This window comes from Lissotriton helveticus, chromosome 3_2, assembly GCF_964261635.1.
Source record: "Lissotriton helveticus chromosome 3_2, aLisHel1.1, whole genome shotgun sequence".
Lineage (NCBI taxonomy): Eukaryota > Metazoa > Chordata > Amphibia > Caudata > Salamandridae > Lissotriton > Lissotriton helveticus.
In genome coordinates, this window is record NC_136062.1 from 86,020,121 (window position 1) to 86,045,380 (window position 25,260).

The 25,260-nt window shown below is 42.6% G+C and overlaps 1 protein-coding gene across 1 annotated transcript in view; it reads right to left on the reverse strand.

Annotated features, from left to right (window-relative positions):
* Positions 1-25,260, reverse strand: part of MYO5C (myosin VC) — a 1,267,761-nt gene that overhangs the window by 587,337 nt on the left and 655,164 nt on the right. The window contains exon 15 of the mRNA XM_078684841.1: positions 8,918-9,052. Coding sequence (XP_078540967.1) covers positions 8,918-9,052 — 135 coding nt within the window. The remainder of the gene's footprint in view (positions 1-8,917; positions 9,053-25,260) is intronic.

A 25,260-nucleotide genomic window follows, 5' to 3' on the forward strand; every position in this document is an offset into this window, starting at 1 on the left:
CTGCCTCCTCATGAACTCTCTTACCGCCTCGCTATGCGTAATAATTCTTTCATCCGCATGTTACATTATTCACACCAGACCAGCAATGCCACTAATTGTTGGGTGTGTGGTCGACTCCCCCCTTTCCAGACCCCGAAGGGAGTTCTGCCACTCTTTCCTTATCCATTTTCACATAATGGTTCGTGTGGAGCATGGTCCACGTTAACGTCATCTTCAACAGATATGTCTTTTCTTAACAGTACATGTTTCCCAGACAAGCAAGGTCTTCCCCACAGAACAGGGTTAGATCTAGAAAACGAAGTTTACAACTTAGGTAATTATTCTTCGAATTTCATGGTCCTGAATGTTCAGTCTGATTCCACTCCAGACTTACCTGCTATTTCAGTACTACCAGTCAAAGGCGAATTATGTGTCAGAAGTAATGGTTCCGTACATGTAGGACATAGCGATTGTACTACTATTGTCAAGTATAGTGACAGTGGGAAATCTATTTTCAAAGCTTCACGTCATTCTTATTTTATTTGTGGTCAGACCGCATATGTTCGTCTGCCCCTCGATTGGGAGGGAACCTGTTACATTGCCTTCCTACTGCCACCTGTTTTCCTAGCCCCATCTGATTATCATAGAAACACACATCTAGTACACATTAGACATAGAAGGGAGTCCCCCATTGTCGATTATACTGAAACTGCTCTAGAACAGTATACAGATTTCAATAGAGGTTTCTTCTTCTTTATAGGACCTATCCAGAATAGTAAGCTAATTCGTAGGTTAACCAGAACCCTTGAAGCTGTAGTAAATGAGACTGCCTCTGCTCTAGGTAACTTAACCGAAGAGCAATCTGCTATGAGATTTGTCGTTTTACAGAATCGTCTCGTCCTTGACGTCATATTGGCCGATAGGGGCGGGGCCTGTAGAGTCATCGGATCTAGTTGCTGCATTTTCATTCCAAATAACGCGCCGTCTGTTTATTCAGCTATAACCAGACTCCATAAAATTGCCCATCTGTTACACCAAGATCCAGGCACCTGGACATGGTCCGGTTGGTTCTGGAATATAATTTCCGCTTGGGGATGGAAAGTCTTGTCCTTTCTAGGTATTGCAGTAGCGATCATATTCAGCTGCTGCCTCTGTATACAATGTGGCCCTGCGATTTGCGGCATTTGTGCTACCTCTTGTATTCCTAGTCCCAAGCCCCGTTCTAAATCCCGTTCCAGGATAATTCGAGACGAGCAAATGATACTGTATGAAATGATAGATGGTATCATGAATATTGATGTTTCCTGATGGAAACGTAGTGACAAGGAGGGAATGTGGAAAAGTAAATTTTGCCATGTTCTGTGTCCCTACGAGTCCTCCATCATATGTTATCTGTGCATGATTAATATGCATATGTATTCCCCAGGTACGATTAAAGACGCAATTACAGTTGTGTCCACCTCTAGTATGTCAGTTTCCAGTTCTCGTGAATACTACGAATATCAGGCCTATGTAAAGCTACGTTGCCAGTTTCTCAGTGTGCACGTTATTCCATTGTAAAGTCCCCGTTTCTAGGCCTCAAAAGGGCCCGGACACCAGATTCAGCTCCTGTCTCCTGAAGCCTCGCTGAGGAGCGATACAGCCCCCACCTGTATCCTCGACCCTTCACTTACTTCCTGCCTCGCAGTGCCCGGCTCAGCCTAGCCCTGCCTCTGAGTCTGCCAAGAGTATGTTATGATTCCAGTTATCAGTTCAGTCCTCCTTCTCTGCATTCCTAAAGCTACTGAATCGCATCAATAGTTTCCGTCATTGTCTAGCCTTCACGTCTCCACGTTAGAGAAATACTGCATTTAATGGTCATTCAATATTCTTCATCACGCACTACATGTAGAATAATGCATGCACCATTCTTAGAGTCTGTTAGCCTTTACCCCGATAACTTTTGGATTCTATCAATATGTTCTCTAAACATCAGATACTAGATACTGCTTAGGTACATGTCGCCCTGACTCTCCAGACTTCAGTCTCTGCTCCTAGCACAGAGTTCGTAGCCCCCAGCTTCTCCTAGTAACACGTCATTGCCAGTTTGCGCGCACCATTAGGTCAGAGGTCCCGGCTCCTTAGGTAGCCCCCTCCATGTTTCCGCCCCATTCATGACATATTCTGTTACGTTTGCATCACATGTCTATGTATACGCCTCTGTTACACCTACTTTCACCCTTATCTTTCGCGACTGCTACGCGTCACGCCTATTACCCCACCCACTGCTACGCCTATTGCAATGTAATGCTATGTGTTTGCGTTATGTATATATGCTCATGTACTGTTATTAAAAAGTTATCCTGGTCCTTGTCCCGATTCTGCCCCCGGCAGCGCTGCCATCCTATTCCTGTGCAGGTTGTCCTGTTCCTGTCCTTATGCTGTATTAAACCTGCAAAACTCCTACTACCTCGAATCTTGACTCTTATTTATTGAGCTATCTGTTATTCATTTATTCATTAAAAAATAGATCCGGTATTATTTATTTATATACCACAGGGTGACCATCTCCGAATCCAAGAAATCCAAATTGATCTCTAGCGATCGGATGGCAACATCATTCAGCTGGTAGTATTGACAATTAGAATTGTTTTACAAAAACAAAAATCTACACAAACGGCTAAGAAACATGTCTGACTTATTGCAGCTAATTAAATTATAAGACAATAATTAGGTGTGCCTTTGATCCGAGTGCATACTAATCTCTCTTGTTTGATTACAATAGTTTTTGATATGCTATTGATAGTAGGCAGCTTGGTATTTGAAGCGTGGCTTTAGCTAGATGTGTTGGTCCTGTGAAGTAGTATATTCAACAGTAATCACCCCATAAATAAGCAGTGCATGCTCATATTTACAGCAAAGCTGGTACAGTGCTCTGATTCTGCTCCAAGACCTGCAGGTGTGCAATGACAGTTCAAACACCTCAAAGCCAGGGCAGACGCAGAGAAGATAAACAACTTGTCTGTCTGACACTGCTGAAACCTCACTGCAGGGTCTGATGACTAGGCCACTAAGTCGCATGGAGTACCATGATTATTGAGATATTAATGACCCATCTCCTGACTTTGTGGTACACAACCCTATTGTTATCAACCCAAAGGGGCATGAATGCAGGGAAGGGAGAGGGAACTACCAAAACATGATTCCAGGCCCCAAGTCTCATAGTTTTACTGACTTCTAGAATTGACAGCCTGGTCCTGCCCACTCTATTGGTTGTGATCTCAGAGAAGGATTCCTTTGCCTTGGTATAGTAAACAAGATACGCATCCTTGTTATGGGGTCCCGTCTCTAATCTCAGGTTTCACCATCATTCATTAATTTACCCCTGGAGGACGACTTTTCTTCATCCATTTGTCCAGAAGAGAATACTATCACTAGAAATGCTTCTCCTACATTTCAAAATTATGGATATAGCCTACACCTAGTTTAATCCGTTTGATCAAGTACTCGGTTTGTAAACTAACATGTGTCTATTGTGTGCTCTTTGAGACCTGACCTGGTTAACAAACTCTGAAGTGGTGTGTACAATCCCTGTCACAAACATCAAGGTGCACAACACATGCGCCTAAGGTTAAACAATTAGGCAAACTTTTTTAACCAATTATTTCATGCAATTTCTTTGCACTTTATTTAATTTTTTTATCTTTCTGTTATTCTTAACCATTATTTTTAAACTTTGCAACTTTGAATCATACAACGATCATGATACTGTTCTCTCATTACATTGTATTAAAAACAAATAACTATCTTGGTGTATTCAATGCCGTGTTCCCAATGCATTTTGGGAAAGCCCCTTCATCAGGGGAACTCTAAAAATGACAAATAATACATATGTTCAAGCATGAACAGAAAACAAGAATTTTTAAGAACATTACAGCCTCTCCTTTCCCATGTGAGTTTCTGCAAGAGTGCTTGATGAGGCTGTTCAAAATTAATTGTGTCTTTACAGTGATTGCCGTTACACCTAGAGTGATCCTAGCACTACTATATTTTGGGTACTCATAAAAGTATTCAAATGTGTCAAAGTAGCCATGCTATGTGAGTTAACCGCAGCGTGCATGCAAAACCGTGAGTCTCCATACCTAATATCCCAAGTGCAAGGTGCTTTCACAGTGTTTGTCAGCCGTAATCAAAGTAACCAGTTGAAACAACAAGTTTTACTCTACCTGGGCAAAACGCAGTTTAGCTAATATGATGACGTAAAAGACCTCTGTAATCCAGCGGGGATACCCATCAGTTCATCCATGAAGATTAACGTTTATATAAGTGAGTCACATGTGCTATTAACTTACTGGGTCAACAAGTCAGAAAAACGTGTTTATAATTAATCCATACTTCTGCCGTACAGCTGCTTTCTAAGTGAAAACCAATTATTTAATTCAATAACACTATTCGATCATTGATGCGTACAAAAGTTCAAGGGAGACTATAGTATTTATTAGAATCCCCAAAACAACAACACTTCACATCTAGCTGTCTCAAATGAGTCCAAACAAATGCCGGATCTCAAAGCCATATGTATCTTACACGCTTCCGCGTATGCATGCCTATGCGTGCGTACCGCCGCCGTGCAAACTGCTGTAAACAAAGAAAACAGACTCACCACAGTTTTGAGATTTACATATTGCGGTATGGTAGTAATGTTAGAATGGGTGTAAGTAAACCAATAATTAAAAGTGAAAGAATAATAAAGTGATTAAACACTGTGACATAATACCTGATAGGAATGAAAATAACTCAAAATGAGTTATGAAGACGTGCTCTGTGTGCTATTCAGAAGCTCGCGGTATGTGGAACCTCTACCTTTGTAAGTGACTTAGTGATTCATAGATAATTTTGATCATCCACACCAAGAATCTTCAGAACCTAAAGTGACCATCGAATGGAAGAAAACAAAATCCTCCACTGGTACAATATTCCTTGCCACTACAGAAACCCGGTTGCTGTTGTACCTAATAGTTCTGTATTGAGAGTCATCAAACACATATCCAGGGTAAAAACTCAATACTGAATCCCACTGTTAATTTTGTAAATTCAAAGAAAACATGTAATTTTAATTTTATCATTTAGCCCATACGGTATCAAGGTATTTAAGCATTTGATCCAAATTGTTTCACACTGCGCTAACACTTGGTTGATGTTCCTATGTGTTATAGAGAATATCTTGTCAAGAATAGTAAACCTGAGTTGTGGTATTGTTGTGTTTTTTCTCTAACTAGTGTGTTGCTAAACAGGAATTGGAATTCGCTGTTCTGATCTTGCTTTTATGTTCTGTGATACGTGTTTTGACTTTTCGTGATGTTCTACCCACGTAAACCAAGCTGCCCGGCCATTTTATGGTGTAGAGTACAATGTCTGTGTTACAGTCTGATGAAGTGCCAATTTTATCTTCTTCCCAGTGTGAGGGTGTGTGAATGTGTTACCTACAATGACATTGCGGCAGTGACTGCAGTTAAAGCATTTTCTCACTCCCGTTGTTTAGTCTGTTTTTCTGAGCGTTAGTCCTTTTTAGGTCGATCATCAGCTATTGGTTCAGAATCCCATCCACCTTGTTTCCTGGCCCCTTATTAGTCGGTGCTCCCGATACATCACTTCCTTTTTAAGTCAGGAGCACAGGCCAACTACAGTTTAATTCGACTGTAGTCCTTTATCATTTTCTTTGTGTTGATCAATCAGTGTTCCTTATCATTACTGTGAAGGATCAGCAGTGGGTTATGTGGACGCTTCCTTAATGCTGGTGGGTTTGGTTACATGCATGATACATGCCAAAGTACGTACAACCTATTCATTTGTGTGTGATTTGTTTTGCTTAGCATACCAGTTATGTTAGACACACAGTTCCCCAGAAAGTACACCTTTTGCCACTAAATAATAATTTACCGAATGGGAAAAGGGTCCTGCGCCCCTCTTGTTCCCTCCTACTTCCCCCTCGCTGAGTCACTCATACCCTTTATTGAAATACATGAAATACTTGGCTGAAACATAAATGCAGACGACAAAATAGAGAATTCAAACACAGGACACATACCAGAATCTGAAGTAGGCATGCCTAGTGTATTTACACTGCTAAGTAATTAAGAACTGTTACAAGCTTCAAATACCATCTGAAATAAAAATATAAGTCATATGCAAACAATGTTTTTTGCTTTCTGTTTACACTGTGCAACAAACAAAAATACAAATATTTGCAAAATAAGAACAAGAAATTTGCTTAGGGAGGACTTCTATCTTTGGTGGGGAGAATTAAGCTCTCATTTAGAGTTTGGCAGACAAGGTAGTCCACCACAAACGAGGCAGAACACCTTGTGCCACAATCCGACGATCGCCCCTCTCTATTTAGAGTCAGACAGACCCTCATGTTTTTACTGGTGTGCCCCTGCCAGCTCCACAAGCAGAAACCTTAGATCAATGCCCCAACAGACTTCAGCCTGTATATATAATTACTTAAGACCATCTGCCATATTTAGAGCAGATGGCCTGATGTACTTTTTTTCTGTTCAAGAATGTCCAGAGAAAGCGTTGCCTGGCTTAGAGTGCGGTGGTGTAGAATAGAGTGGGATAGACTAGAGTGGCATAGAGTGCAGTGGGGTAGAGTGGTGCTGAGCAAAGTGGCATAGAGTACAGTGATGCAGAGTAGTGTTTAGTGGCGCAGAGTGAAGTGCTGAAGGGTGCATGGTTGCGGAGCAGAGTTATAGAGTGCTGGCATGCAGAGTGGCATAGAGTGCATTGGCGTAGAGTAGAGTGGCTTAGAGAGTAGTGGTGTAGACTACAGTGATGCAGAGTAGAGCGCAGAGGTGTAGAGTGCAGTGGAGGGCTATGCTTTCTATTCAGGAAACACGTCTGCGGAATTAGAATGCCATAATCTTCGCATTTAAAGCCCGCAGATGTAAATATAAAATTAAAATAAAAAAATCTGCAAAAGAGATGGTCAGCACATCATTAAAAAAGTTGAATATAGTGTGACTTTTGAATTTCAGGACTACCCTTTTCTTTGTCCCAAAACATTTACCTTAATCTAAACAAGCAAAATCCCACCATTCATTGTCATTAAGAAGTCCCAAAAAAAAGATTTGCAATGCAACAGGTCTAACATTTTCAAAACTTTCACCTATTGGTATTGTAAATGACAATGCCTTTTATTATTGCAGGTTTTAAACATATAAATAAAAGGCAATGTCATTTACAATGCCAATAGCTGAAAATCTCGCAAATGCGGGACCTATTGCATTGCAAATGCTTGTTTTAACAGCTCTCGCAAGTTCTTTCCCGTGAGTGCGCGAACAAGGGTTTACAGAGAAACACATTCTTGAAATCAGGTTCCTGCTCAATGATTTCCCATCTGCCTAAGATGCTCCGCTTAACGGCTCATGCCTCAACAGAAAATTTCAGAACACACACTTCTCTCTTAGTGGGGTGTTTGACGGACCGTGTTAGTGGATCCTTACGTTCCATAAGTTGAACCTTCGTTCTTGCTGCTGCTAGTATTTTTTCTGGATAACCTTGCTTATTTTTCCAGAAGTTAATACTATCAATAGAAATATTTCTCCTATGTTTCAGCCACAGAGTGGGCCAGGGAGGGTGCCCCCCTCCATGTACTTTGCAGGTGAGCCCTCTCAAGTTTCTTTATGCCACTGGTCAGTGGGGTGGGCCTAAAGAAGGAGCAGCCGGAAAGAACTCCAAAAGGAGAAAGGTTGAAGGAAAGAGGAGAGCTGGACAAAAGGAGAATCCTAGTTGAGAGAACAAGGTGAGAGGAGAACTAAGAGGGCCACACATAGTTCCTCAACCATCACAGTACTCCATCACTAAACAATGAAGGATAAACAAGTGGGAGCAGGCACGGAGTCTGGAAAACTGTTGAAAACCTGACAATATAAACTGATAATCTCATAAAGCAAATTATGAGCACTAAAATTATTACTGAACTTTACTTCCTTGAGTGAACATTCTTAGCAGGGAGTACTGCGCTGAATGGACCTTTAGTAAGAGGTCTAGTTGGAAAGCACTAAAGTTGACGCGGTAAGGGAGCACTGGAGCACTGTAGGATAAGTAAGGCTCTGGAAAAACGCCACGAAAAGGTTTTCTCTGAAAAAGGGGCTTCGATATGTGGAAAGTAGAATATAAGAGACACTTCTATTTCCTCCCAGAGTCTCAGACTTAGCTTATTTTTAGATGGGTGAAGCAAGGCTCAGATGAAAGGGTGTGTGTATGATTTAGTCACGCTGTCAAAACTATAGGAAGTGACTGGGTATATTCCTGCACCATATTCGGCGACAATTGTGAAAAACCACAATGTGAATCGTTAGGAAATCTGAGCTTACTAATAAAATCAAGAGTCAAATTCATAGTTCTCTGCCTGATAACTACTGACTTCCAACCATACGTCCCGAGTGAGAATTTCCATAATGAATGACTGTAATGTAGGCTGATCCCAAATGTAAATGCACTGCGAACAAGCAGTGTAATAGGCAAACTGACCCATTGGCCCCATGTTTATTCCTATTATGTACATATTGCAAAATGCGGCAGGGACCTTGAAAGCTGCCTCTACAAGACCTAGAAAAGAAAGTGAGGCAGCAGCTCAAGGCAGAGCAGAACCAGTGCAATGTCTATAGACTGAAGCATCTCATGATCCAAGGTATTCATACCCTCCAGCTGATGTATATTTTTGTTATCTGCAAATGAGTACTCCTAAGACATTGGCTATAGCCAGTAAGTAAAAGTTATGAGAATAACAAATAGCACTGTACTTATGTTCATATTATTTAATAAATGTTTGACAAGCATCCTCACTACACAGAATTCAGATAATTTTTTTCTTTTTAATGAAAAGGGATTTTCTGTACCTTCTTAAGCAAATGTATTCGCTTAAACAAAGTCTTAGAGCCGTTATGTGCAATACCTTGCTGCCAACTGTTGTCCGGAACTGTTTGTTGGCTGACTTGATGGCAGGCCTCGCTGGCTTGACTTTGATGCTGGAGCCAAAAGGAGATGGAACAGTCGAGTTGTCGTGGAAAAAGTTGGCAAACAGACTGAACTAGAAGAGCACAAAGGGTGACTGTTAAATGTCAAGCACATCTCAAAATACACTTTACATGTATGAATACAGGAGCAAGTAAGGCTGTTGTTCTCGGCTTCTTTCCAATAACAGGCAACAACATTAACAGAAAGGGTATATGAAGTAACTCGACAAACCATCTGTCGTAAGTCCACTCTCAGCAAAGCACTTGTTCTGAGCCTTCAGTGGTTTTCAAGGATTTTATTGTAGAAGAACTGGAAGCAAGTTACATAGGTATTGAGGGCTCAGGATAGCAGCACAGACAAGATGGTGTTCCAGACCTTCACCCAAACAGTCCAACAGTAATAAAACATGGAGTACATGCTCAAGCAGAAAAGGGGATTCTGTAATAACCTGTAGAACAATAGTACTGACAATATACAACCCTAAGTAATAAAACCCAAACACCACAAATCTCCTGTTGCAAGGATTTCTGCTCATACACAGAGCTGTGCACAGAGACCTAGGACATTAGTGAATTGTGGTGTACCAGCCAGAAATTCACCTCAGTACCTAGAAAACCCCAACCAGCTATCATCAGTGTCACATTAGCAATTCGTCCTATAGCAAAGTAACCAATGATTAGGCAACCTAGAACATGCAACTTAAGACCTTCTCAGGAATGGTGGGAAGTGAGAACAATCTTTTGTTATACTCTCATACCAGTCCACAACAGGAGTAAAATAAGAGACACGGTAAGGTTAAAATATTTATTTTAACGACGTGATCTCATGCGCAGTATTTTACTCAACATAAGCAGACATGTGATAAAGAATAATATGGTCAGCATGGTTACAATTCCATACAAATACAAAAGTGCAAACAGGTTATATAGCGCTTGGTTTTAACACCCTCCCTATATAGGAACTATGTATTATAAACTAAAGGAGGTCGTCTCTTGGGCTTGTTTTGGGGGACCCCATTACCTTTCTGCTAAGTAAGAGTAAATGATATCTGGATCAGCAAGGCTCTCTGCATCCCTGGGATCTTCCAAGTGTGTGAAATCATGGCAAGTGTGCTATGATAAAGGCGCCAGAATCTTACTTGGCTCGCAGCTGCCAAAATGTTGTGTCTAGAATGTGTTACACGGACATGCCGATAAACAGGCTCACATGTTATGATAACATCGACGGCTCAGCACTCACTGTGCAGACTAGGGGCACAATGTATGTCTAGAGATGTCGAAAAACAAGCCTTTTCTCATGTGTAGACCTTCGTGATGGCTAACATACAAAAACAGCTATACAGTGTTGTGTGCAAAAGCAGCAAAAAGTAAAATGGCGTTTAAACTTCAAATAAACCATGCTAACATAACATGCACACAAACGTAGGCCCTAAACCATACTACACCCTCCCTTGTTCGGGGAACGCACAATAACCGGGGAAAGCTTCATAGAACGCAGAGTTCAAGTTCGAATGAGACAGAACCAAGTTCAGGAATTTTGCCAAACTTGAGAATTGAGAGTCAAAATCCAAATTAAAGTAACCAAGTCAGTGACACCAATCACGGGCGGCCATGGTGTGAAAAAAACCCTCAAATATTAAGAAAAACATTATGGTATTAAAAGAAAAAATATTCACGAGTTCAGTATGTGTTTATGAAGCAGAGAAAAATCTGCACTTCAATCCAACAGCGTATAAGCACCATACGTTGCAACTGCCTCCAATAGGAAGTCGTTGTTATCATCCATGAACATTTCAGGCATCCAATTAAGTAACGGGAGAGAAAATACATGTTCCTCGATTACCGGAGCCTCTAGTACCATCAGAGGACAACTCGGGCTTACTTCAAGATAACTGCGCGCCAGAAAGTCATTGGCCGCAGTCCAAATGTTACAATTGCCTAGAACCCCATGAGCCGCTGCGTAGGCCATAATCCCGAAACTAGAACAATCTATTTCATGAGCAACCAAGGGACTCATTAGTAGATTAAAATCCAGGTCAGGAGACACTGTGCTGCAGAGACACAAATCCAGGGCCCATTCAAATCCACAATCCAGGCAATGAAAAACAGGCTGCACGCAAGTGAAGAATGAGAACTGGAAAGATAAACCATACGCCACACTCAGAGTCGCCAGAGGCAGTGATTCATAGTATTCTAGCATCCGGTTACGAAGTAAGAGCAGCCAGGGCAGATCGTCGGGCACAGACTGTGCATCCATTCTGGAGTAATCAAAGTAACAGCAGTATGCCCGCGCACAATTCGAGAACTAACGGCAAACCGCTGAATACATTCGAAAATATCGAATGAAAAAATGCAGGGATCACACCAAATATAGTCTGAAATGAGGTCACAAGGCCAGAACATACTACTTTAAAAAAGTGTGCCAGGCCAGTGGTCGACAAGGCATTTAAGATTGTGTGAATCAAAGCAGCGAAATGCAGGGGCAGGTCTGTGTTTAATAAGGCAATCACCTCAGTATGAGTATTTGCAACGTGAAGGACGAATGTCTCACGCGCAGATGTAAGGGGGACTACCTTCTGGGACAAATGAGCTCTTATTTGACTCATCTTGTTGAACTCTGCTTTCAAGGTCGGGATAGAAGGCCAGATGGAAACATCGAGCCTCCCATGTGGAGGAGGAAACAAGACATTCTTACAGCAAACCACACGCTGGGAAACTGTAACCATGTAAGGAATACCAGCAAGCATACCACAACAATCTTCATTATTTAACAATAAATAACTACCGTTTGCAAGCAGTGTGAAAGTCGGTGTAATAGGGATGGGGGGTGCCTATCAAAACACAGGCAAGATTTGGTGTACGGACATTACAAGAACCATGCAATTGCAGATACCTACAGACTAATGAGTGCAATCTTCACCTTTTAAATAAACTTCCTTTGCTTCCCTCAAGCACCTACATGTGGATGGGAGATTCCATACTTCATGAAGATAAGCACTACCTAAAGGTTCGAATCTACCTATAGCATATTGTTTCATGCAAGACTCAAATTTAAACAGGGGAAAAGGTAGAGTGATCAACCCATGGATAAGCCAAACCTCAGAATTTGAGTCTCCCACTGAAAATGGTAACGGCTCCAGTTTTTCAATACGCAACAATAAAAACGTGGCATCCTTCATTGACATAAATTGTTGTTTAACAGTCAAATTAAAAGGTAGAAATAACAAACTCATGTTCATGTAGTCCCATGGCACCCTGCCATTTTTCAAAGTTTGTAGGGTCCATGCAAACTGCATAACAGAACGCAATTGATTCTGACCATGGTACAGTACTGCAACGTCTTCTTGCACAATATCAACAACAGATGAAACAATATTGTACAACGTGTAAATGCGGGAGGAAAGCGTGTTAATGCTATTATCTACAACGGCAAGCACTTTTTCTAAATTGGCCTGATCTATAGCTCTGAGCCCACAATCTGGGACAGTTTTCAAACCTCGTAGTAAGCAGCATATATCCATCTTTTCGACCTGCCTACTGCAGGTCCTTTAAATAAATCATTTAAGTCAACGGTGTCAGTGAGTTTGGATAAATGTAGATTAACAGACGTCAAGGATGAATGTCTGAGCCAACTCTGGCATAATTTGCCTACAGATTAGGTGGTGACTGAATGTTGAATCTGAAAGCGGGGCTCAATTCTAACCTCTGTATAGCCAGGGGTCAGACCCAAAAAACGGTGCTGGCAGGAATCTGCACTTTTTTGCCATAGCAACCAGCCCTCTGGATTAATGCTGAGGACATTAAAAGAGGAATTTTTCAACAGGGCTTGTAAATCATTTAGGGAAATACTGGTGTAATTATTCCAATGGGGAAATTCACCCAAATCAGGAAACGAAGGAGCATTTAATTTTTTGGAAGTAGCCAATCCAAAGCATGTGGTTTGTGAAATAGTAGCATTCAGAAACAACATATGGTTTGGGGTGAGACATGCACGATGCAAAGCCTCAGTGCCTTGCACTTGCCAACTTTTAGAACCCCAAACAGAGTTGTATCTTTCCACAGTTCATAGCCCCCAACTGCCAACTGGTCTATAAAGGACTTTGAATACAGTAATTTAGTGTGGGTAAGTCTAACCTTGGAAGAGGACTTCTCAGTCAACTTAAAACAAAATACATCAGGGTTGGATTGATTAAAATCAGTAAAATAAAAAAACTTTTTCAAAAGTGTTTTAGAGCTGCCTTCCACTGGCGTGGGACAATGTTCCCACTGTGTGTAGTTACCCACATTTCTAAATGAATTTGTCTTATGCAGAAAGCGATTGCCAAAATGCTAGTAACAATACAAATCACCATAATTCGCAGATTCCAAATATAAATCTTCAGCATCGAAAGCAGCAAAGTATTTCAAATCAGAAAATAAAGCCTCAATGGCTTTGACGTCCCAATCATCAGAGCGAATATTTTGTATAACCACATCCCCCATAGAAACACAGAGTACATTGGGAACATTAATACCTCTGTGGGACCATGTATCTGGAACTTTACAGCATCCCATACAATCCTATCTAAAACGGGCCAAGCAGTTATATTCACAAAAGTCTGGTCCCTCTTCATGATGTGCGAAGAGGAGTGGGGAGCCAAAGTTCCATCAATCAGTCTAATTGAAGTTCTTTCCTGAACGTAGTGTCCATTTATAAAACAAAAAAAAAACACCACAAATCCGATGAACATGAATAAAAAAAATTGCAAATAGTACCAGCCAAATGTAATTCCAAGGGGGAATCAAAAAAATTCTTTTAAACCAGGTTGCAAAAATCGAAACTTTTGAAGGGGACTTAGATGTGGACGAGCCAGTGTCAAATGAAAAACGGGACTGATTAGCCACACGGGTCTCCAAATCAGGCATAGACAAGTCAGTGGAGTAAGTATATTCAGTGTCATTAAGAGGATCACCAGCAGGTAGATTCAATAAAGGATTCGTAAGTGGACTCATTTCAATGACAACTTCAAGCGTGATGGCAGAATCCGGGGCCAAAACAGAGTGTTGCACCATTGCTAGACACGAAACCGCAGGCGTCATGCTATACAGAATCGGCCACCCTGTGTGGTTTGACATTGTCAATCAAGAGGTACCCGTTCCCCTTTCGCCCAGGAAGAGGAGGTAAAATGACTGTTCGTGTACCCTGCATGCCAAGCACGGCAACTGGAGCTCGATAGGAAGGACCGAATTATTATTGCTTGCTGTTGATCTTCTCTCGAACCAGTTCTCCACCTTGGGGTAGCCAGCCGACTACTGGTATCTGCAACGCAGGTTCAGATGTGGAGGACAAGTGTTCCTTTGCAAGACTGTCTCTGGTCTTTTGTAGGTTCTGCAAAACATTAGAATGTTCATCTACGTCAAAGGATGCGGCTCCCGCCGCCATGTCTAGACCATCAAAGGTCTGGTACAAACATTTTGATGCCAAAGAGCATTTCGTATGGGGTCTGCCCACCCAGAGACCTTCTAGGGAGATTAGTTAGTGCACATTGAATGCCATTGAGGTGGGTTAGCCAGTCTCTGCCAGCACCTAATACCGTAGCTGTCAAGGATTGCTTTAAGTCACGGTTCATTCGCTCAACAACACTATTACCCTCAGGCCGGTATGGAGAAGAACATTTGACCTGGACTCCCAATTAATGGCATCCTTGTACGCCTTAGAGGCGAACGCTGAACCCTGGTATGAATAGAAGGTACCAAACGCAGAAATTCCCACAAAGACACGCAAATCCTTACAACAGTTCTAGAATCAGCGCTCCTTTGAGGCCACACTCAGACAAAGCGCGTGCAAGAGTCAACTGCTACTAAGATGTACTTATACGCAGTATCAGAGGGGAAAGGACCGCAGTGATCTAAATAAACACACGCAAGTGGTTTATTAGATATGTACTACTGAGTTTGGAATGGGCGTGCAGCAGAAGAAGGTTTAATTTGCTGACAAATGCCACATTGAAGGACAAATTCATGTGACTGTTTGTACAAATCCCGCCACCAATATCGTTGCTGGAGAAGAGAAACAGTAGCTGACACACCAGCGTGCACTGAAGCCATCCCTGCGTGGGCTGCTGTAATCAAAGCATGTCTGCTGTCAGCATTGGGAATCAACCTGTCACCAACGTCGTTAATTCTCACATAAGGAACTTTATCAGGACTTAAATGATAAGAGTATTTAGAAGGGAAACCTCTAGGGTAATTACCTCCCTTCTCTGTTGCGGCAATAGCTGCCAAGATGTCATCATCAATCTTACATTTGGAACGTATAACCGCTGCTACTGCATATGTTGCAACCGCCGTCTTTGCAGCCTCGTCCGCGAGACAGTTGCCAACAGCGAGAACTCCAACATGCTGATGACCAAGAGTATGAATTACAAAGACGAATGGGAGTCGTTCATTGAGCTCAGCCATTCGAACCCAGATCATTTTATGTTTTATTGTGCGACCCTTGGAGTCACGATAATCATTTTGAGTCCAAAAGGACAGATTGTCATTGTAAGACTGAACACAGTAGTAAGAGTCACTCACAATAAGAGTAGTCCCACTGGGATCAGCGTACTCCAATGCAAGCATTAGAGCACGAAGTTATGCCAACTGTGCGGTACAGTCCTCTAATGTCTGTGTATGCACGACATCGGACTTGAATTCACCATCCACCATAGTACCAAACACAATTGCGCAGGCCAAAGAATATGCGTGCTTTGAACCTGTAGCCTCTTGTGCGCTTCTGTCAGTGTATATGATACAACAGAAATCCTCAAGTGGGCGCATAGTCAGAGGAGCAGGATGAATAAATTCATACTGCAAGTACTCTTGAGTCTGCAGAGAGGAATCAAAAATGAACGTGACATCCATGGATGTCAAGGATGTGGCCCATTGTATCCACCAAGGGTGCAAAGCTTTGGAATTCGGTACACTGGCTTTCGTCACTGCCTCCACGATATTGGTGGCGGGGTTTGTAACAACCAAAATGCGTTTTCCCTGCGACAGTGCGCTTTCCTTAAGAATCGCCATTTGCACTGCTGTCAAAACTTTTTCCACAGTGGAACACCGCAGCTCAGCCGAAGTGTACAAGTGCGACTTGTAAGTGATAGGTACTGTGTTACCCTCATTTAAGGTGAGGTACGTGAAACCCAATGCCCCTGGCACGATTCTTATCACCAGGTTGGTGTGGTTATCACAAATCGACAAGAATTTAGATTCAAGAAGATTAGCCTGCAAAGATTGCAAAACGGCTGAATGTTCTGGCAGCCATCACGATTTGGAAAAAGTAGGTTGTATCAATGCATAAAGCGGTTTGATACGCTGGGAAAATTCGGGAATGTAGGTACGAACGAAATTCAAAAAGCCCAGTATCGATTGTAGCTTTTTCAGTGTTGTTGGAGCTCGCAGAAGTGCGCATTTCTCCAAGAAGTGAGGAGCTAAACCTCGACCTTCATTGTTGAGCTCATAGCTCAGGGACAACACTGTGTACTCAGCAATGTGTGATTTCGCAAAGTTAAATTTATAACCTATGTCCGCAAAATGGGAAATTGTGCGGTCAACACTGCACAGATGCGGCCATAACTCGTCGTGTGTGAGATAGATGCCATCCACATACGAACATGCATCTGCGTCGAGTCTCTCCAGGAGAGAGACAATGCGGGCGACAAAAACGCCTGGACTATTCTTGTAGCCCATAGCCAAATGAAGGAAGTGACGCTGTTTGCCACCACTGGTAAAAGCTGTCCATTGACTACTAAGTGGGGACAGATTGTGGGCAAAAAACCCATTGGATATGTCAAGTGTGGTTTTGAACCGTTTACGCACGAGACCATCCACTAGAGCAGAACAGTGAGCATTCTGCACCGCGCACGTACGACAATGTGAGTTTAAGAGGCGGTAATTCAATACCAAATGGTACGAGCCATCAGGCTTGGTCACAATAAAAAGTGGGTTATTCATGAGAGACACAGACATTTCAATTACACCTTGATATTCTAATTGTTCAAGGATTTCTGCAACTGAAGCTTTTGCTTCATGTCGCATGAGGTATTGGGGTTGAGGCTGTGGCAACGATCACAAGGGAATCTCATGTCAAGAGGAAAATTTGTCCCATCCACAATGAGTACGGTAGGATGTATGACGTTACAATGCATACTTTTACAACACATTTTTACAACGCAACATCCATTACAACGCATTCCATTACAACGCATGCCATCACAATGAATTTTTTAAAACTACCTTTACAACGCATTCCATTACAACGCATACTACCTTTACAACGCCCACCATTACATTGCATGTATGGTAAGTATTGGATAGTGTAGGGGTAAAAATTACTATTCTACTCCAGGGGGCTGCAACAGTAGGGTAAGTGTTGGATAGTACAGGGGTAAAAATTACTATTCTAACTCTAGGGGGTGCAACAGTAGGGTAAGGGTTGGATAGTGTAAGGGTACTATGCGTTGTGATGGCATGCGTTTGAATGGTATGCGTTGTAATGACTGCATTGTAATGACATGCGTTGTAGTGTCATGCGTTGTAATGGTTGCGTTGTAAAGGCATGCGATGTAATGGATGTTGCGTTGTAAAAGTTTTGTTGTAATGGTAGTGCGTTGTAAAAGTTGCGTTGTAAAGGTTGTTTCCCAGTACGGTGCAACGCCGGTGCAAGCGCCTTAGCCCAATCTTCAACAAAATATCATAGGTAGTAGTCAGATTTTCCCAAAGACCACTTTTATGGTACGTTCTATGTCACCTTCCTTTATTAGGACAATTTCATAAAGCCTGTCAGGGGGAGCCACTCTAGTGTCAGCTGTATCAACTACAACGAAGGAGTCAGTCACTGTCACCTTCAGTAGTGGGCGCAACACCTCGCGGATGATGGTTATCTCCGCCGCGCTGTCCAGCAGCATCAGTGCCCATGTCAGATTCCGAAGCTGGGTTCTCACTATCTGTGACATATCTCGCTGTTACTGCAGCAACTTCCTTCTTCTGAAACTGGGGCCTTTGACGCGGTGTTTCGTCCTGCTTGCCTTTTCCGTCAGCCTTACGAGGCTGCTCACAGGGGTGTTGGGCACCTTGACCGCTGCCGCCGCCTCCTCCACCAGTGGCTGTTACCTATGTTTCCTGCAAAGAGCGAGGAGAACGTTGTTCAGGAACCTAAAACCTATCAGGTGACTTAATAGTACTTCAGTCGTGCAACTCATATGTATGCTCAGCAGGGGCAGGTGTAGGTGAAGCAGGACGGGACCCCTGTTTCTGTTGCTGCTCCCCTGTTTTTTGTTCTTACTCCAATTTTGTTTCTGAACTTTTGGGAGGTCATCTTTATCAGATTACACTTGTTGAGTTTGCTGCTGTTTTTCTTTCTTAGCGAAAGGCTTAACACCTAAACTATTACTGCCAACGGTCTTATAAGCCTCCGTAATAATTTTCGGTAATTGACGGGGTTTGTCTGCATCGGCGACATCGTGTAAAGCATTAGAGACCTGGAAACTTACCGCATCCCCAACTCCACAGCCCCCTCTGGTCCGTGAACACGCTTGATCACAGAGGGCAGGACAGTCATTGATGGGGTGCCTTAGCACCTAGTATAGACTGCCGCAAAAATCACACCCCAAGTTGAAAACTCATTTACGTCTGACACTAAGTCTTTCTGCAAACTAATTGTGAGAACCCTGTGTTTCTCCACAGGACTAGTATTCGGGAATACTGCTTCCAGTTGGTCTAATTTTTCAGCAAGCCAAAAAGGCATCTCATCCTTATCCTGGGGATGCTAGCCCATGACCGCATTAACCATGACAGGACTAAGCTTCAGCCCGCCCCCGTCAACTGGATGCGCCCCACCACCCAGGGCCCCACCCAATGTAATGAACCAGAACCCTAATAACTGACACCGCAGAGGCATACATGGGTCTTAGTTGCGGAGCTGTTAACACACCCGCCTGAGGATGCAGGGTGTAAGCAGCCAAAACAAGCCTAGTACCGCCTGGGATTGGCAACGGCCCTTGTCTGACCACTGTTATAACGTGTGGGAGGGCGCCATTAAACCAAACGGCATGTTACCAAGCAGAAATAGGAATTTCCACAGTCCGATATGAAGCATACGCTGCAGGAGCATCAGCAGGGGTATACGAGTACCACCATCTACTGCAGGAAATGTAACCCATGAGTAAAAAAACTCACACGGGTACACTGCGTCAGCTGAGACTACAAAAACCACTGTCTGTCCTTCTAAAGAAACAAGATATTCCTGCAAATGATTCGGCACAGCCACACGACTGTGTGCTGGGATATCAACCGCAGCCATGATATATTGAACTATGTATTATAAACTAAAGAAGGTCTCTTGGGCTTGTTTTGGGGACCCCATTACCTTTCCGCTCAGTAAGAGTAAATTACATCTGGATCAGCAAGGCTCTCTGCATCCTTGGAATCTTCCAAGTGTGTGAAATCATGGCAAGTGTGCTACGATAAAGGCGCCAGAATCTTACTTGGCTCGCAGCTGCCAAAATATTGTGTCTAGAATGTGTTACACTGACATGCTGATAAACAGGCTCACATGTTATGATAACCTTGACGGCTCAACACTCACTGTGCAGACTAGGGGCATGATGTATGTCTAGAGATGTCGAAACACAAACCTTTTCTCATCTGTAGACCCTCGTGAAGGCTAACGTACAAAAAACAGCTATACAGTGTTGTGTGTAAAAGCAGCAAAAATGTAAAATGGCGTTTAAACTTCTAATAAGCCATGTTAACAAAACATGCACGGAAAAGTAGGCCCTAAACCATACTACACTCCTCTTTAACGAGAATAAACAATTAATCTTTGAATCTACTGGGGATCCTCTTAACCCTTGAACTTTTTCTGATAGTATGATAGTTTTTAATATTTTTTTGCACTTCAACACGAACATCATTTCTTTTGGTTTTAGCCAAACGACCAACATTCCACCACTGACCATTGTCAAGTTTAACAGCTCAACCTCTAATGTTAACAATGCATGCCGGATCTGTAAACTTTGACTTCCCCTTTTATAACAATAAAAGATCTTTAACACATACATAGTCCCCAATGGAAAATTTGACCTCCCTTCTAGTGACAGGAAGTTTGGATCTTTCACACCTGCGGAGACTAGCCTCATCACACAAAACTTTTGCTTTAACAGATTATTTCATTACATTATATTCTTCATTGAAAACTTCCATTTTCCAAAAAGGATTGAGAGTGGAAACAACTTTCCTACCTCTCATTAACTCAAAGGATACAGAACCTGAAATGGAATGAGGAGGAGTTCTGTATACCCACACAACATCACTGACAGCCGTCTCACAATCAACTCTCGCCTTGATTGCACTTTGAATACATTTGAATAACACTCTGTTGAATCTCTCAACTATGCCGTTAGCTTGGGGAAAATAAAGAGGAGTACGAAGATGTTTGACACCCATCTTTGATAAAAATTCCTGTATGCAAACTGAATTAAATTGCACTCCATTATCGGTTAGCAACTCTTCAGGAACACCTTCTCTACTGAAGACATCTTGGAGAAAAACAACAGATTTAGTGTTAGGTTCAGAAACACCCCTGACTTCCACCCACCTGGATAGATGATCAATTAAGACAATGAAATATTTTTTTTTTAACAGATGCTATTTTTAATATATACTTGTCAAATTGCAGTTATATGAATTGACATATTCTCGCTATTGTAATACATTGTACTTTTATGATTTGACTTTTTTTTTTTTATTAAAACCTTTATTATCACTTCACATAAATACAAGCATGGGCCTACAACCATCCCGGCCGGCCGCTAGTCAATTCGTAAGGTCAGCAAAGCAATATAAAAAGAAACAGCAGTCCATAAGCCGGGGTCAGGTAAGTATCCAGGATACGACTCGTATTTAAGCGTACAGCGTGATAAGCAGGAATTAAGAAGGTTAATTTTACAATGAAGAAAAATAAAACAGAAAAAATATCAGAAGAAGTGCCAGACGGTCACACATGATCCTACAATAGCAACAGAAAACAGAAATCCGCAATGAGTGCGAATACACTTGAGGACACGGGGGCAATGCATACGAGTCAGGATAAATGTAAACAACACATACACGTCATGACGAATCAGCACCCCAGCCCTTAAAAACAAAACAGATTGTAGGAAACATGAAGACGACGACACCTAGAAAAAGAAAAGGCAAAGGGCCATAGAGACAAAGGAAGAACAAATAAACAACCCTCTTCCCCCTACCCCCCACCCTGCACCCCTGCAGAAGGCTACGGCCTACCCCCCCCAGCAGCATGCCTATCGCCCTAAAGATGAGACCCGAAATATAGAAGAAAAAGGAAGAAAAAGGAAAGGAAAAAATATGAGGAAGGGCCATCGATCGGACCACCCGGCCCCCCCTCACCTATCGCGCACAATATACATCAGAAGCAAAGTCAGAATAGCCACAGTAAGCAAGAATCATAAATTCAATCGGTAACATCCCCGCGGAGTGTCCCTCCAAAACACCGTCGGCCAACAATGTGTTCCATCATATCCTAAACGATATCATCCCTGGCCTTCTCTATCAATAGTACCCACATACGGCCATTCATCAATCGGCATACAGTACAGTGTGGTGGGTCCAACCGAACCGGGCGGTCCGGGAAGCGCCAATACTCCATGGGACTGTAGCCCCCAAATCCCAGCCAAGTACGCATGGCGGAACTCCGTCTGTGGCAGTACCGATACCGGAAACATCCCCCAGGCAGAACAGAGTCTCACCAGCCAGGAGGATAAGGTCACACAATCCGACAATTGTTGAAACGCCGCCGGGGCAACCCAAACTATGGATCGATGTTGTTTCTTCCGCCGCCGTACAGATAAGGGCCCCGACGAGTCACTCCCAAACACAACAGAGCAATCCAAAGCGGTTTCACGGACCGGGTCTTTCAGCGTCTCCACAAACGTAGGTGCAGCTGGAACGTTCATCACTGACGCAAAGGCGGGCACATCGGCGCTTCCTTGCGATTCATCCCTACCCATGTGGAGCGGCGGGACAACAATGGCGGCCATCCTCCTACCCAGATCCCGGGCGTCCCGGATCAGGGTCTTATGCAGAGTTGTTAACGCAGCCAAAACATCTCTGGACGTGGGCTCTCTCTCGTGTCGCCAGACCCCAGGACTCTCTCGCATAGCGGCTTCTCTGCCCGGGTGAGGTGTGCGTACGAGGGCGCTCTCCGCCATCTTAGCTGTTCTGGCCTCGTCCTTCTCCACCTCACCGCGGGACCGGGTCTCACATCAGGGAGGAACAGGATTCACAACGGGAATCTCACAAGCCAAGGCAGGTTTCTCAGCGGAGAGTCACCAAAAGGCTAAAAACTCCGCCGCACCCTGGGGGCCGCACGCTGACTCCGGGCAAAGTTGGTAATGGGCCCGGATACAACACCGGAATGGGGGGCTAAGAATCATGCACCACCCTCGACCCAGCTGCATTACACTCCCCACATGGTTCTCCGCCAGTTGGGCTGGGTCGGCACTGTCGCCATCGGCAATCAGGTCTTCAGTTCCCTCCGGCCGAGTCCTCACCATCACCAGAGGCCGCTGTTGTTGCAGTCGCGGCCGGCCACTCTCCGCACTCGAAACCCCGGTCCCAGCTCCGTGAAGGCCTCAAAACAGTCGGGGACACTTCAACTGGTCTGCAGCAAGCAGAAGCCTCAGGAGCAAGCGGTAAGTGAAAGTGATCCTTCGCCTACATGTAGCTGCCGTTGCAGCTCAGGATAAGTGCCAGGATGTATGTGCGACAATGAAATATTTAATGCAATTGGACAGAACATGAAATGGTCCTAGGAAATCCAAAGCAACTCTTTGCCAAACTTTACTTGGGGAGATGCCAGGTTTGGAACAAGGAGAGGAAGTAGATAAGTGTTTATGACTGTACAAACATTGGGTACATTCGTTCACAAACATTTCAACTTCACGATCAACAGATGGCCACCAAAAATCATTACGAATTCTTTGTTTAGTTGCAGTCATACCTAGATGACCTAAATGAGCTGTTTCCAGAAGTATTCTTCTGAAACAGGAGAGAGGAATTAATTTTCCCTCTCTAACCAACAAATTGCTTTCAATAGATAATTAATTAGCGATCTTGCAAAAGGATTGTAAAATCGGATCAATAGATCTTTCTTTGGGCCAACCTTCCACAACAAAATTCATCACCTGTTTTAAAACAGTATCATTTTCTAGAGCTTTGCACCAATCATCCATATTGTTACAAATTATAGTGTCATCAACAGTGGCAATAATGCATTCTTCAATATCCTCCTCCTCTTTCCCAATGCATTTGACATTTTGAACAAGAAGCCTGGATAAGAAGTCAGCCTTGATATTCTTACCACCAGCTATATGTGGTATGGAAAAATTAAACTCAAGTAGCTTGGTAGCCTGTCTAGCTAATCTGGCGGTGGCTTTCTTGATTTTATTGCCAGACAAAATGTCCACCAACGGTTTGTGATCCGTTCTGAGCTAAAACTTTCTCCCCCATAAATAAGGATTGAATTTTTCTACTCCCCACACACACACAAGCATCTCTTTTTCAATGACAGAGTACCTTAACTCCACATCTTTCATCTTCCTTAAAGCAAATCCGATGGTAACCTCAATGGTGCCTATCACTTGTGACAAAACAGCACCCATTCGATAGGAACTGTCATCCACAGTGATGTAAGTATCACGACCTTCAATATATGCTTGAAGAGCCGGAGCAGAGAGAATGCTCTCTTTGATAATTTGAAAATGCTCTTGGCAAATGGATGTCCACACAAAATCAGTTCCTTTTTTAAGCAGCTCCTAAAACATTCAGTGAGACTTGATAACTTTTAAATAGAAGTTACACAAACCAATAAATAAACATAACTGATCTTTATCAGTGGGATGTGGTGCATTAATAATACCATCCACAATGCTTCGTTTAGGTTTTACACCATCTTTGGAAAGTACATGGCCCAAATATTCAATTTCATTAACTGCAAAAATAATTTATCCTCTCTAACAGTGACTCAATTGTTTTGTAAGATTGACAACACTTGCTCAATTACATCGTTATGTTCCTCCTCTGACACAGTATGAATTAAAATGTCATTTTGAAAGACAACAACATTAAGCACTCCTTGAAACATGTTGCTCATAACCTTTTGAAAAACTGACGTGGAAGACGCCAGTCCAAATGGCATTCTACGTAATTGAAATGTACCATCAATGCTGTTAAATGTCTGGATGATTCATCCAACTCCACCTGATAAGCAGCCCATAGATCTATTTTGGAAAACCACTTGGACTGGCCCACACCAGTGATTAAGTCATCAATGCGAAGCAGGGGAAAATTCTCCACCCAAATGGCGTTGTTAAGTGAATGCAAGTCCACACATAAGTGTAACTCGCCATTTCTCTTCTTGGCAAGAACAATGGGAGAAAGCCAGAGCGTGGCGTACACATTCTCCATGATACCATTTTCTCACATGTTTTTTAACATTTGTGAAAGTTCACTTCTTACACTGTGGAGAACATTGCATAGCCTGTGTTTCACTGGAGAAACACATTCTTTAACTTTAATAACGTGAGTGAAATTTTTGATCAAACCAATTTTATTACAAAAGACATCTCCAAATTTTTCCTTCCATAATGTGTGATCAGAAACAGCATTGGTAAGTGACACAGGATGCTTATGGCCTGGTTTGATAATCATGCCAAATTCTGCTTGATGCCACCAACCTAGTACATTGATACCTTTATATGCAACATAAACTTTCCCATGAATAGTTCTTGTTTCAAAAGTAATGTAACTACAGAAATACCCAGTTAAGTCAATCTTGCTACCTTCAAACGCTGTGGTAACAACGTCAGGAGGTAATAAAACTTTATTTGTCCAGTTTTGTTTGTACTTATCAATGGGAATAATGGTAATTCTAGCTCCTGAATCAATGAGGAGAGGAATAACAACACTGTCAATTTTAATGTGAACTAAAGGATCACTGATAATATTATCAGAGTGGACATTGTTAATATCCACACAATCCACTGCCAAAAGCAACACTTCAAATTTTTTCTTTACAATTTCAAGTTCGTCTTCCACAGTATGGTCTTGAACATAGCGAACAGGAGTGGGAAATCTTTTTGCGCTTCCAGCATTCTTGTGCAATAGCTGGACAATTCTTAAAATTTAAAACGTGAGAATTTGACCCACACCTGAAACATTGTAATTTGGCAAGACCATAAAA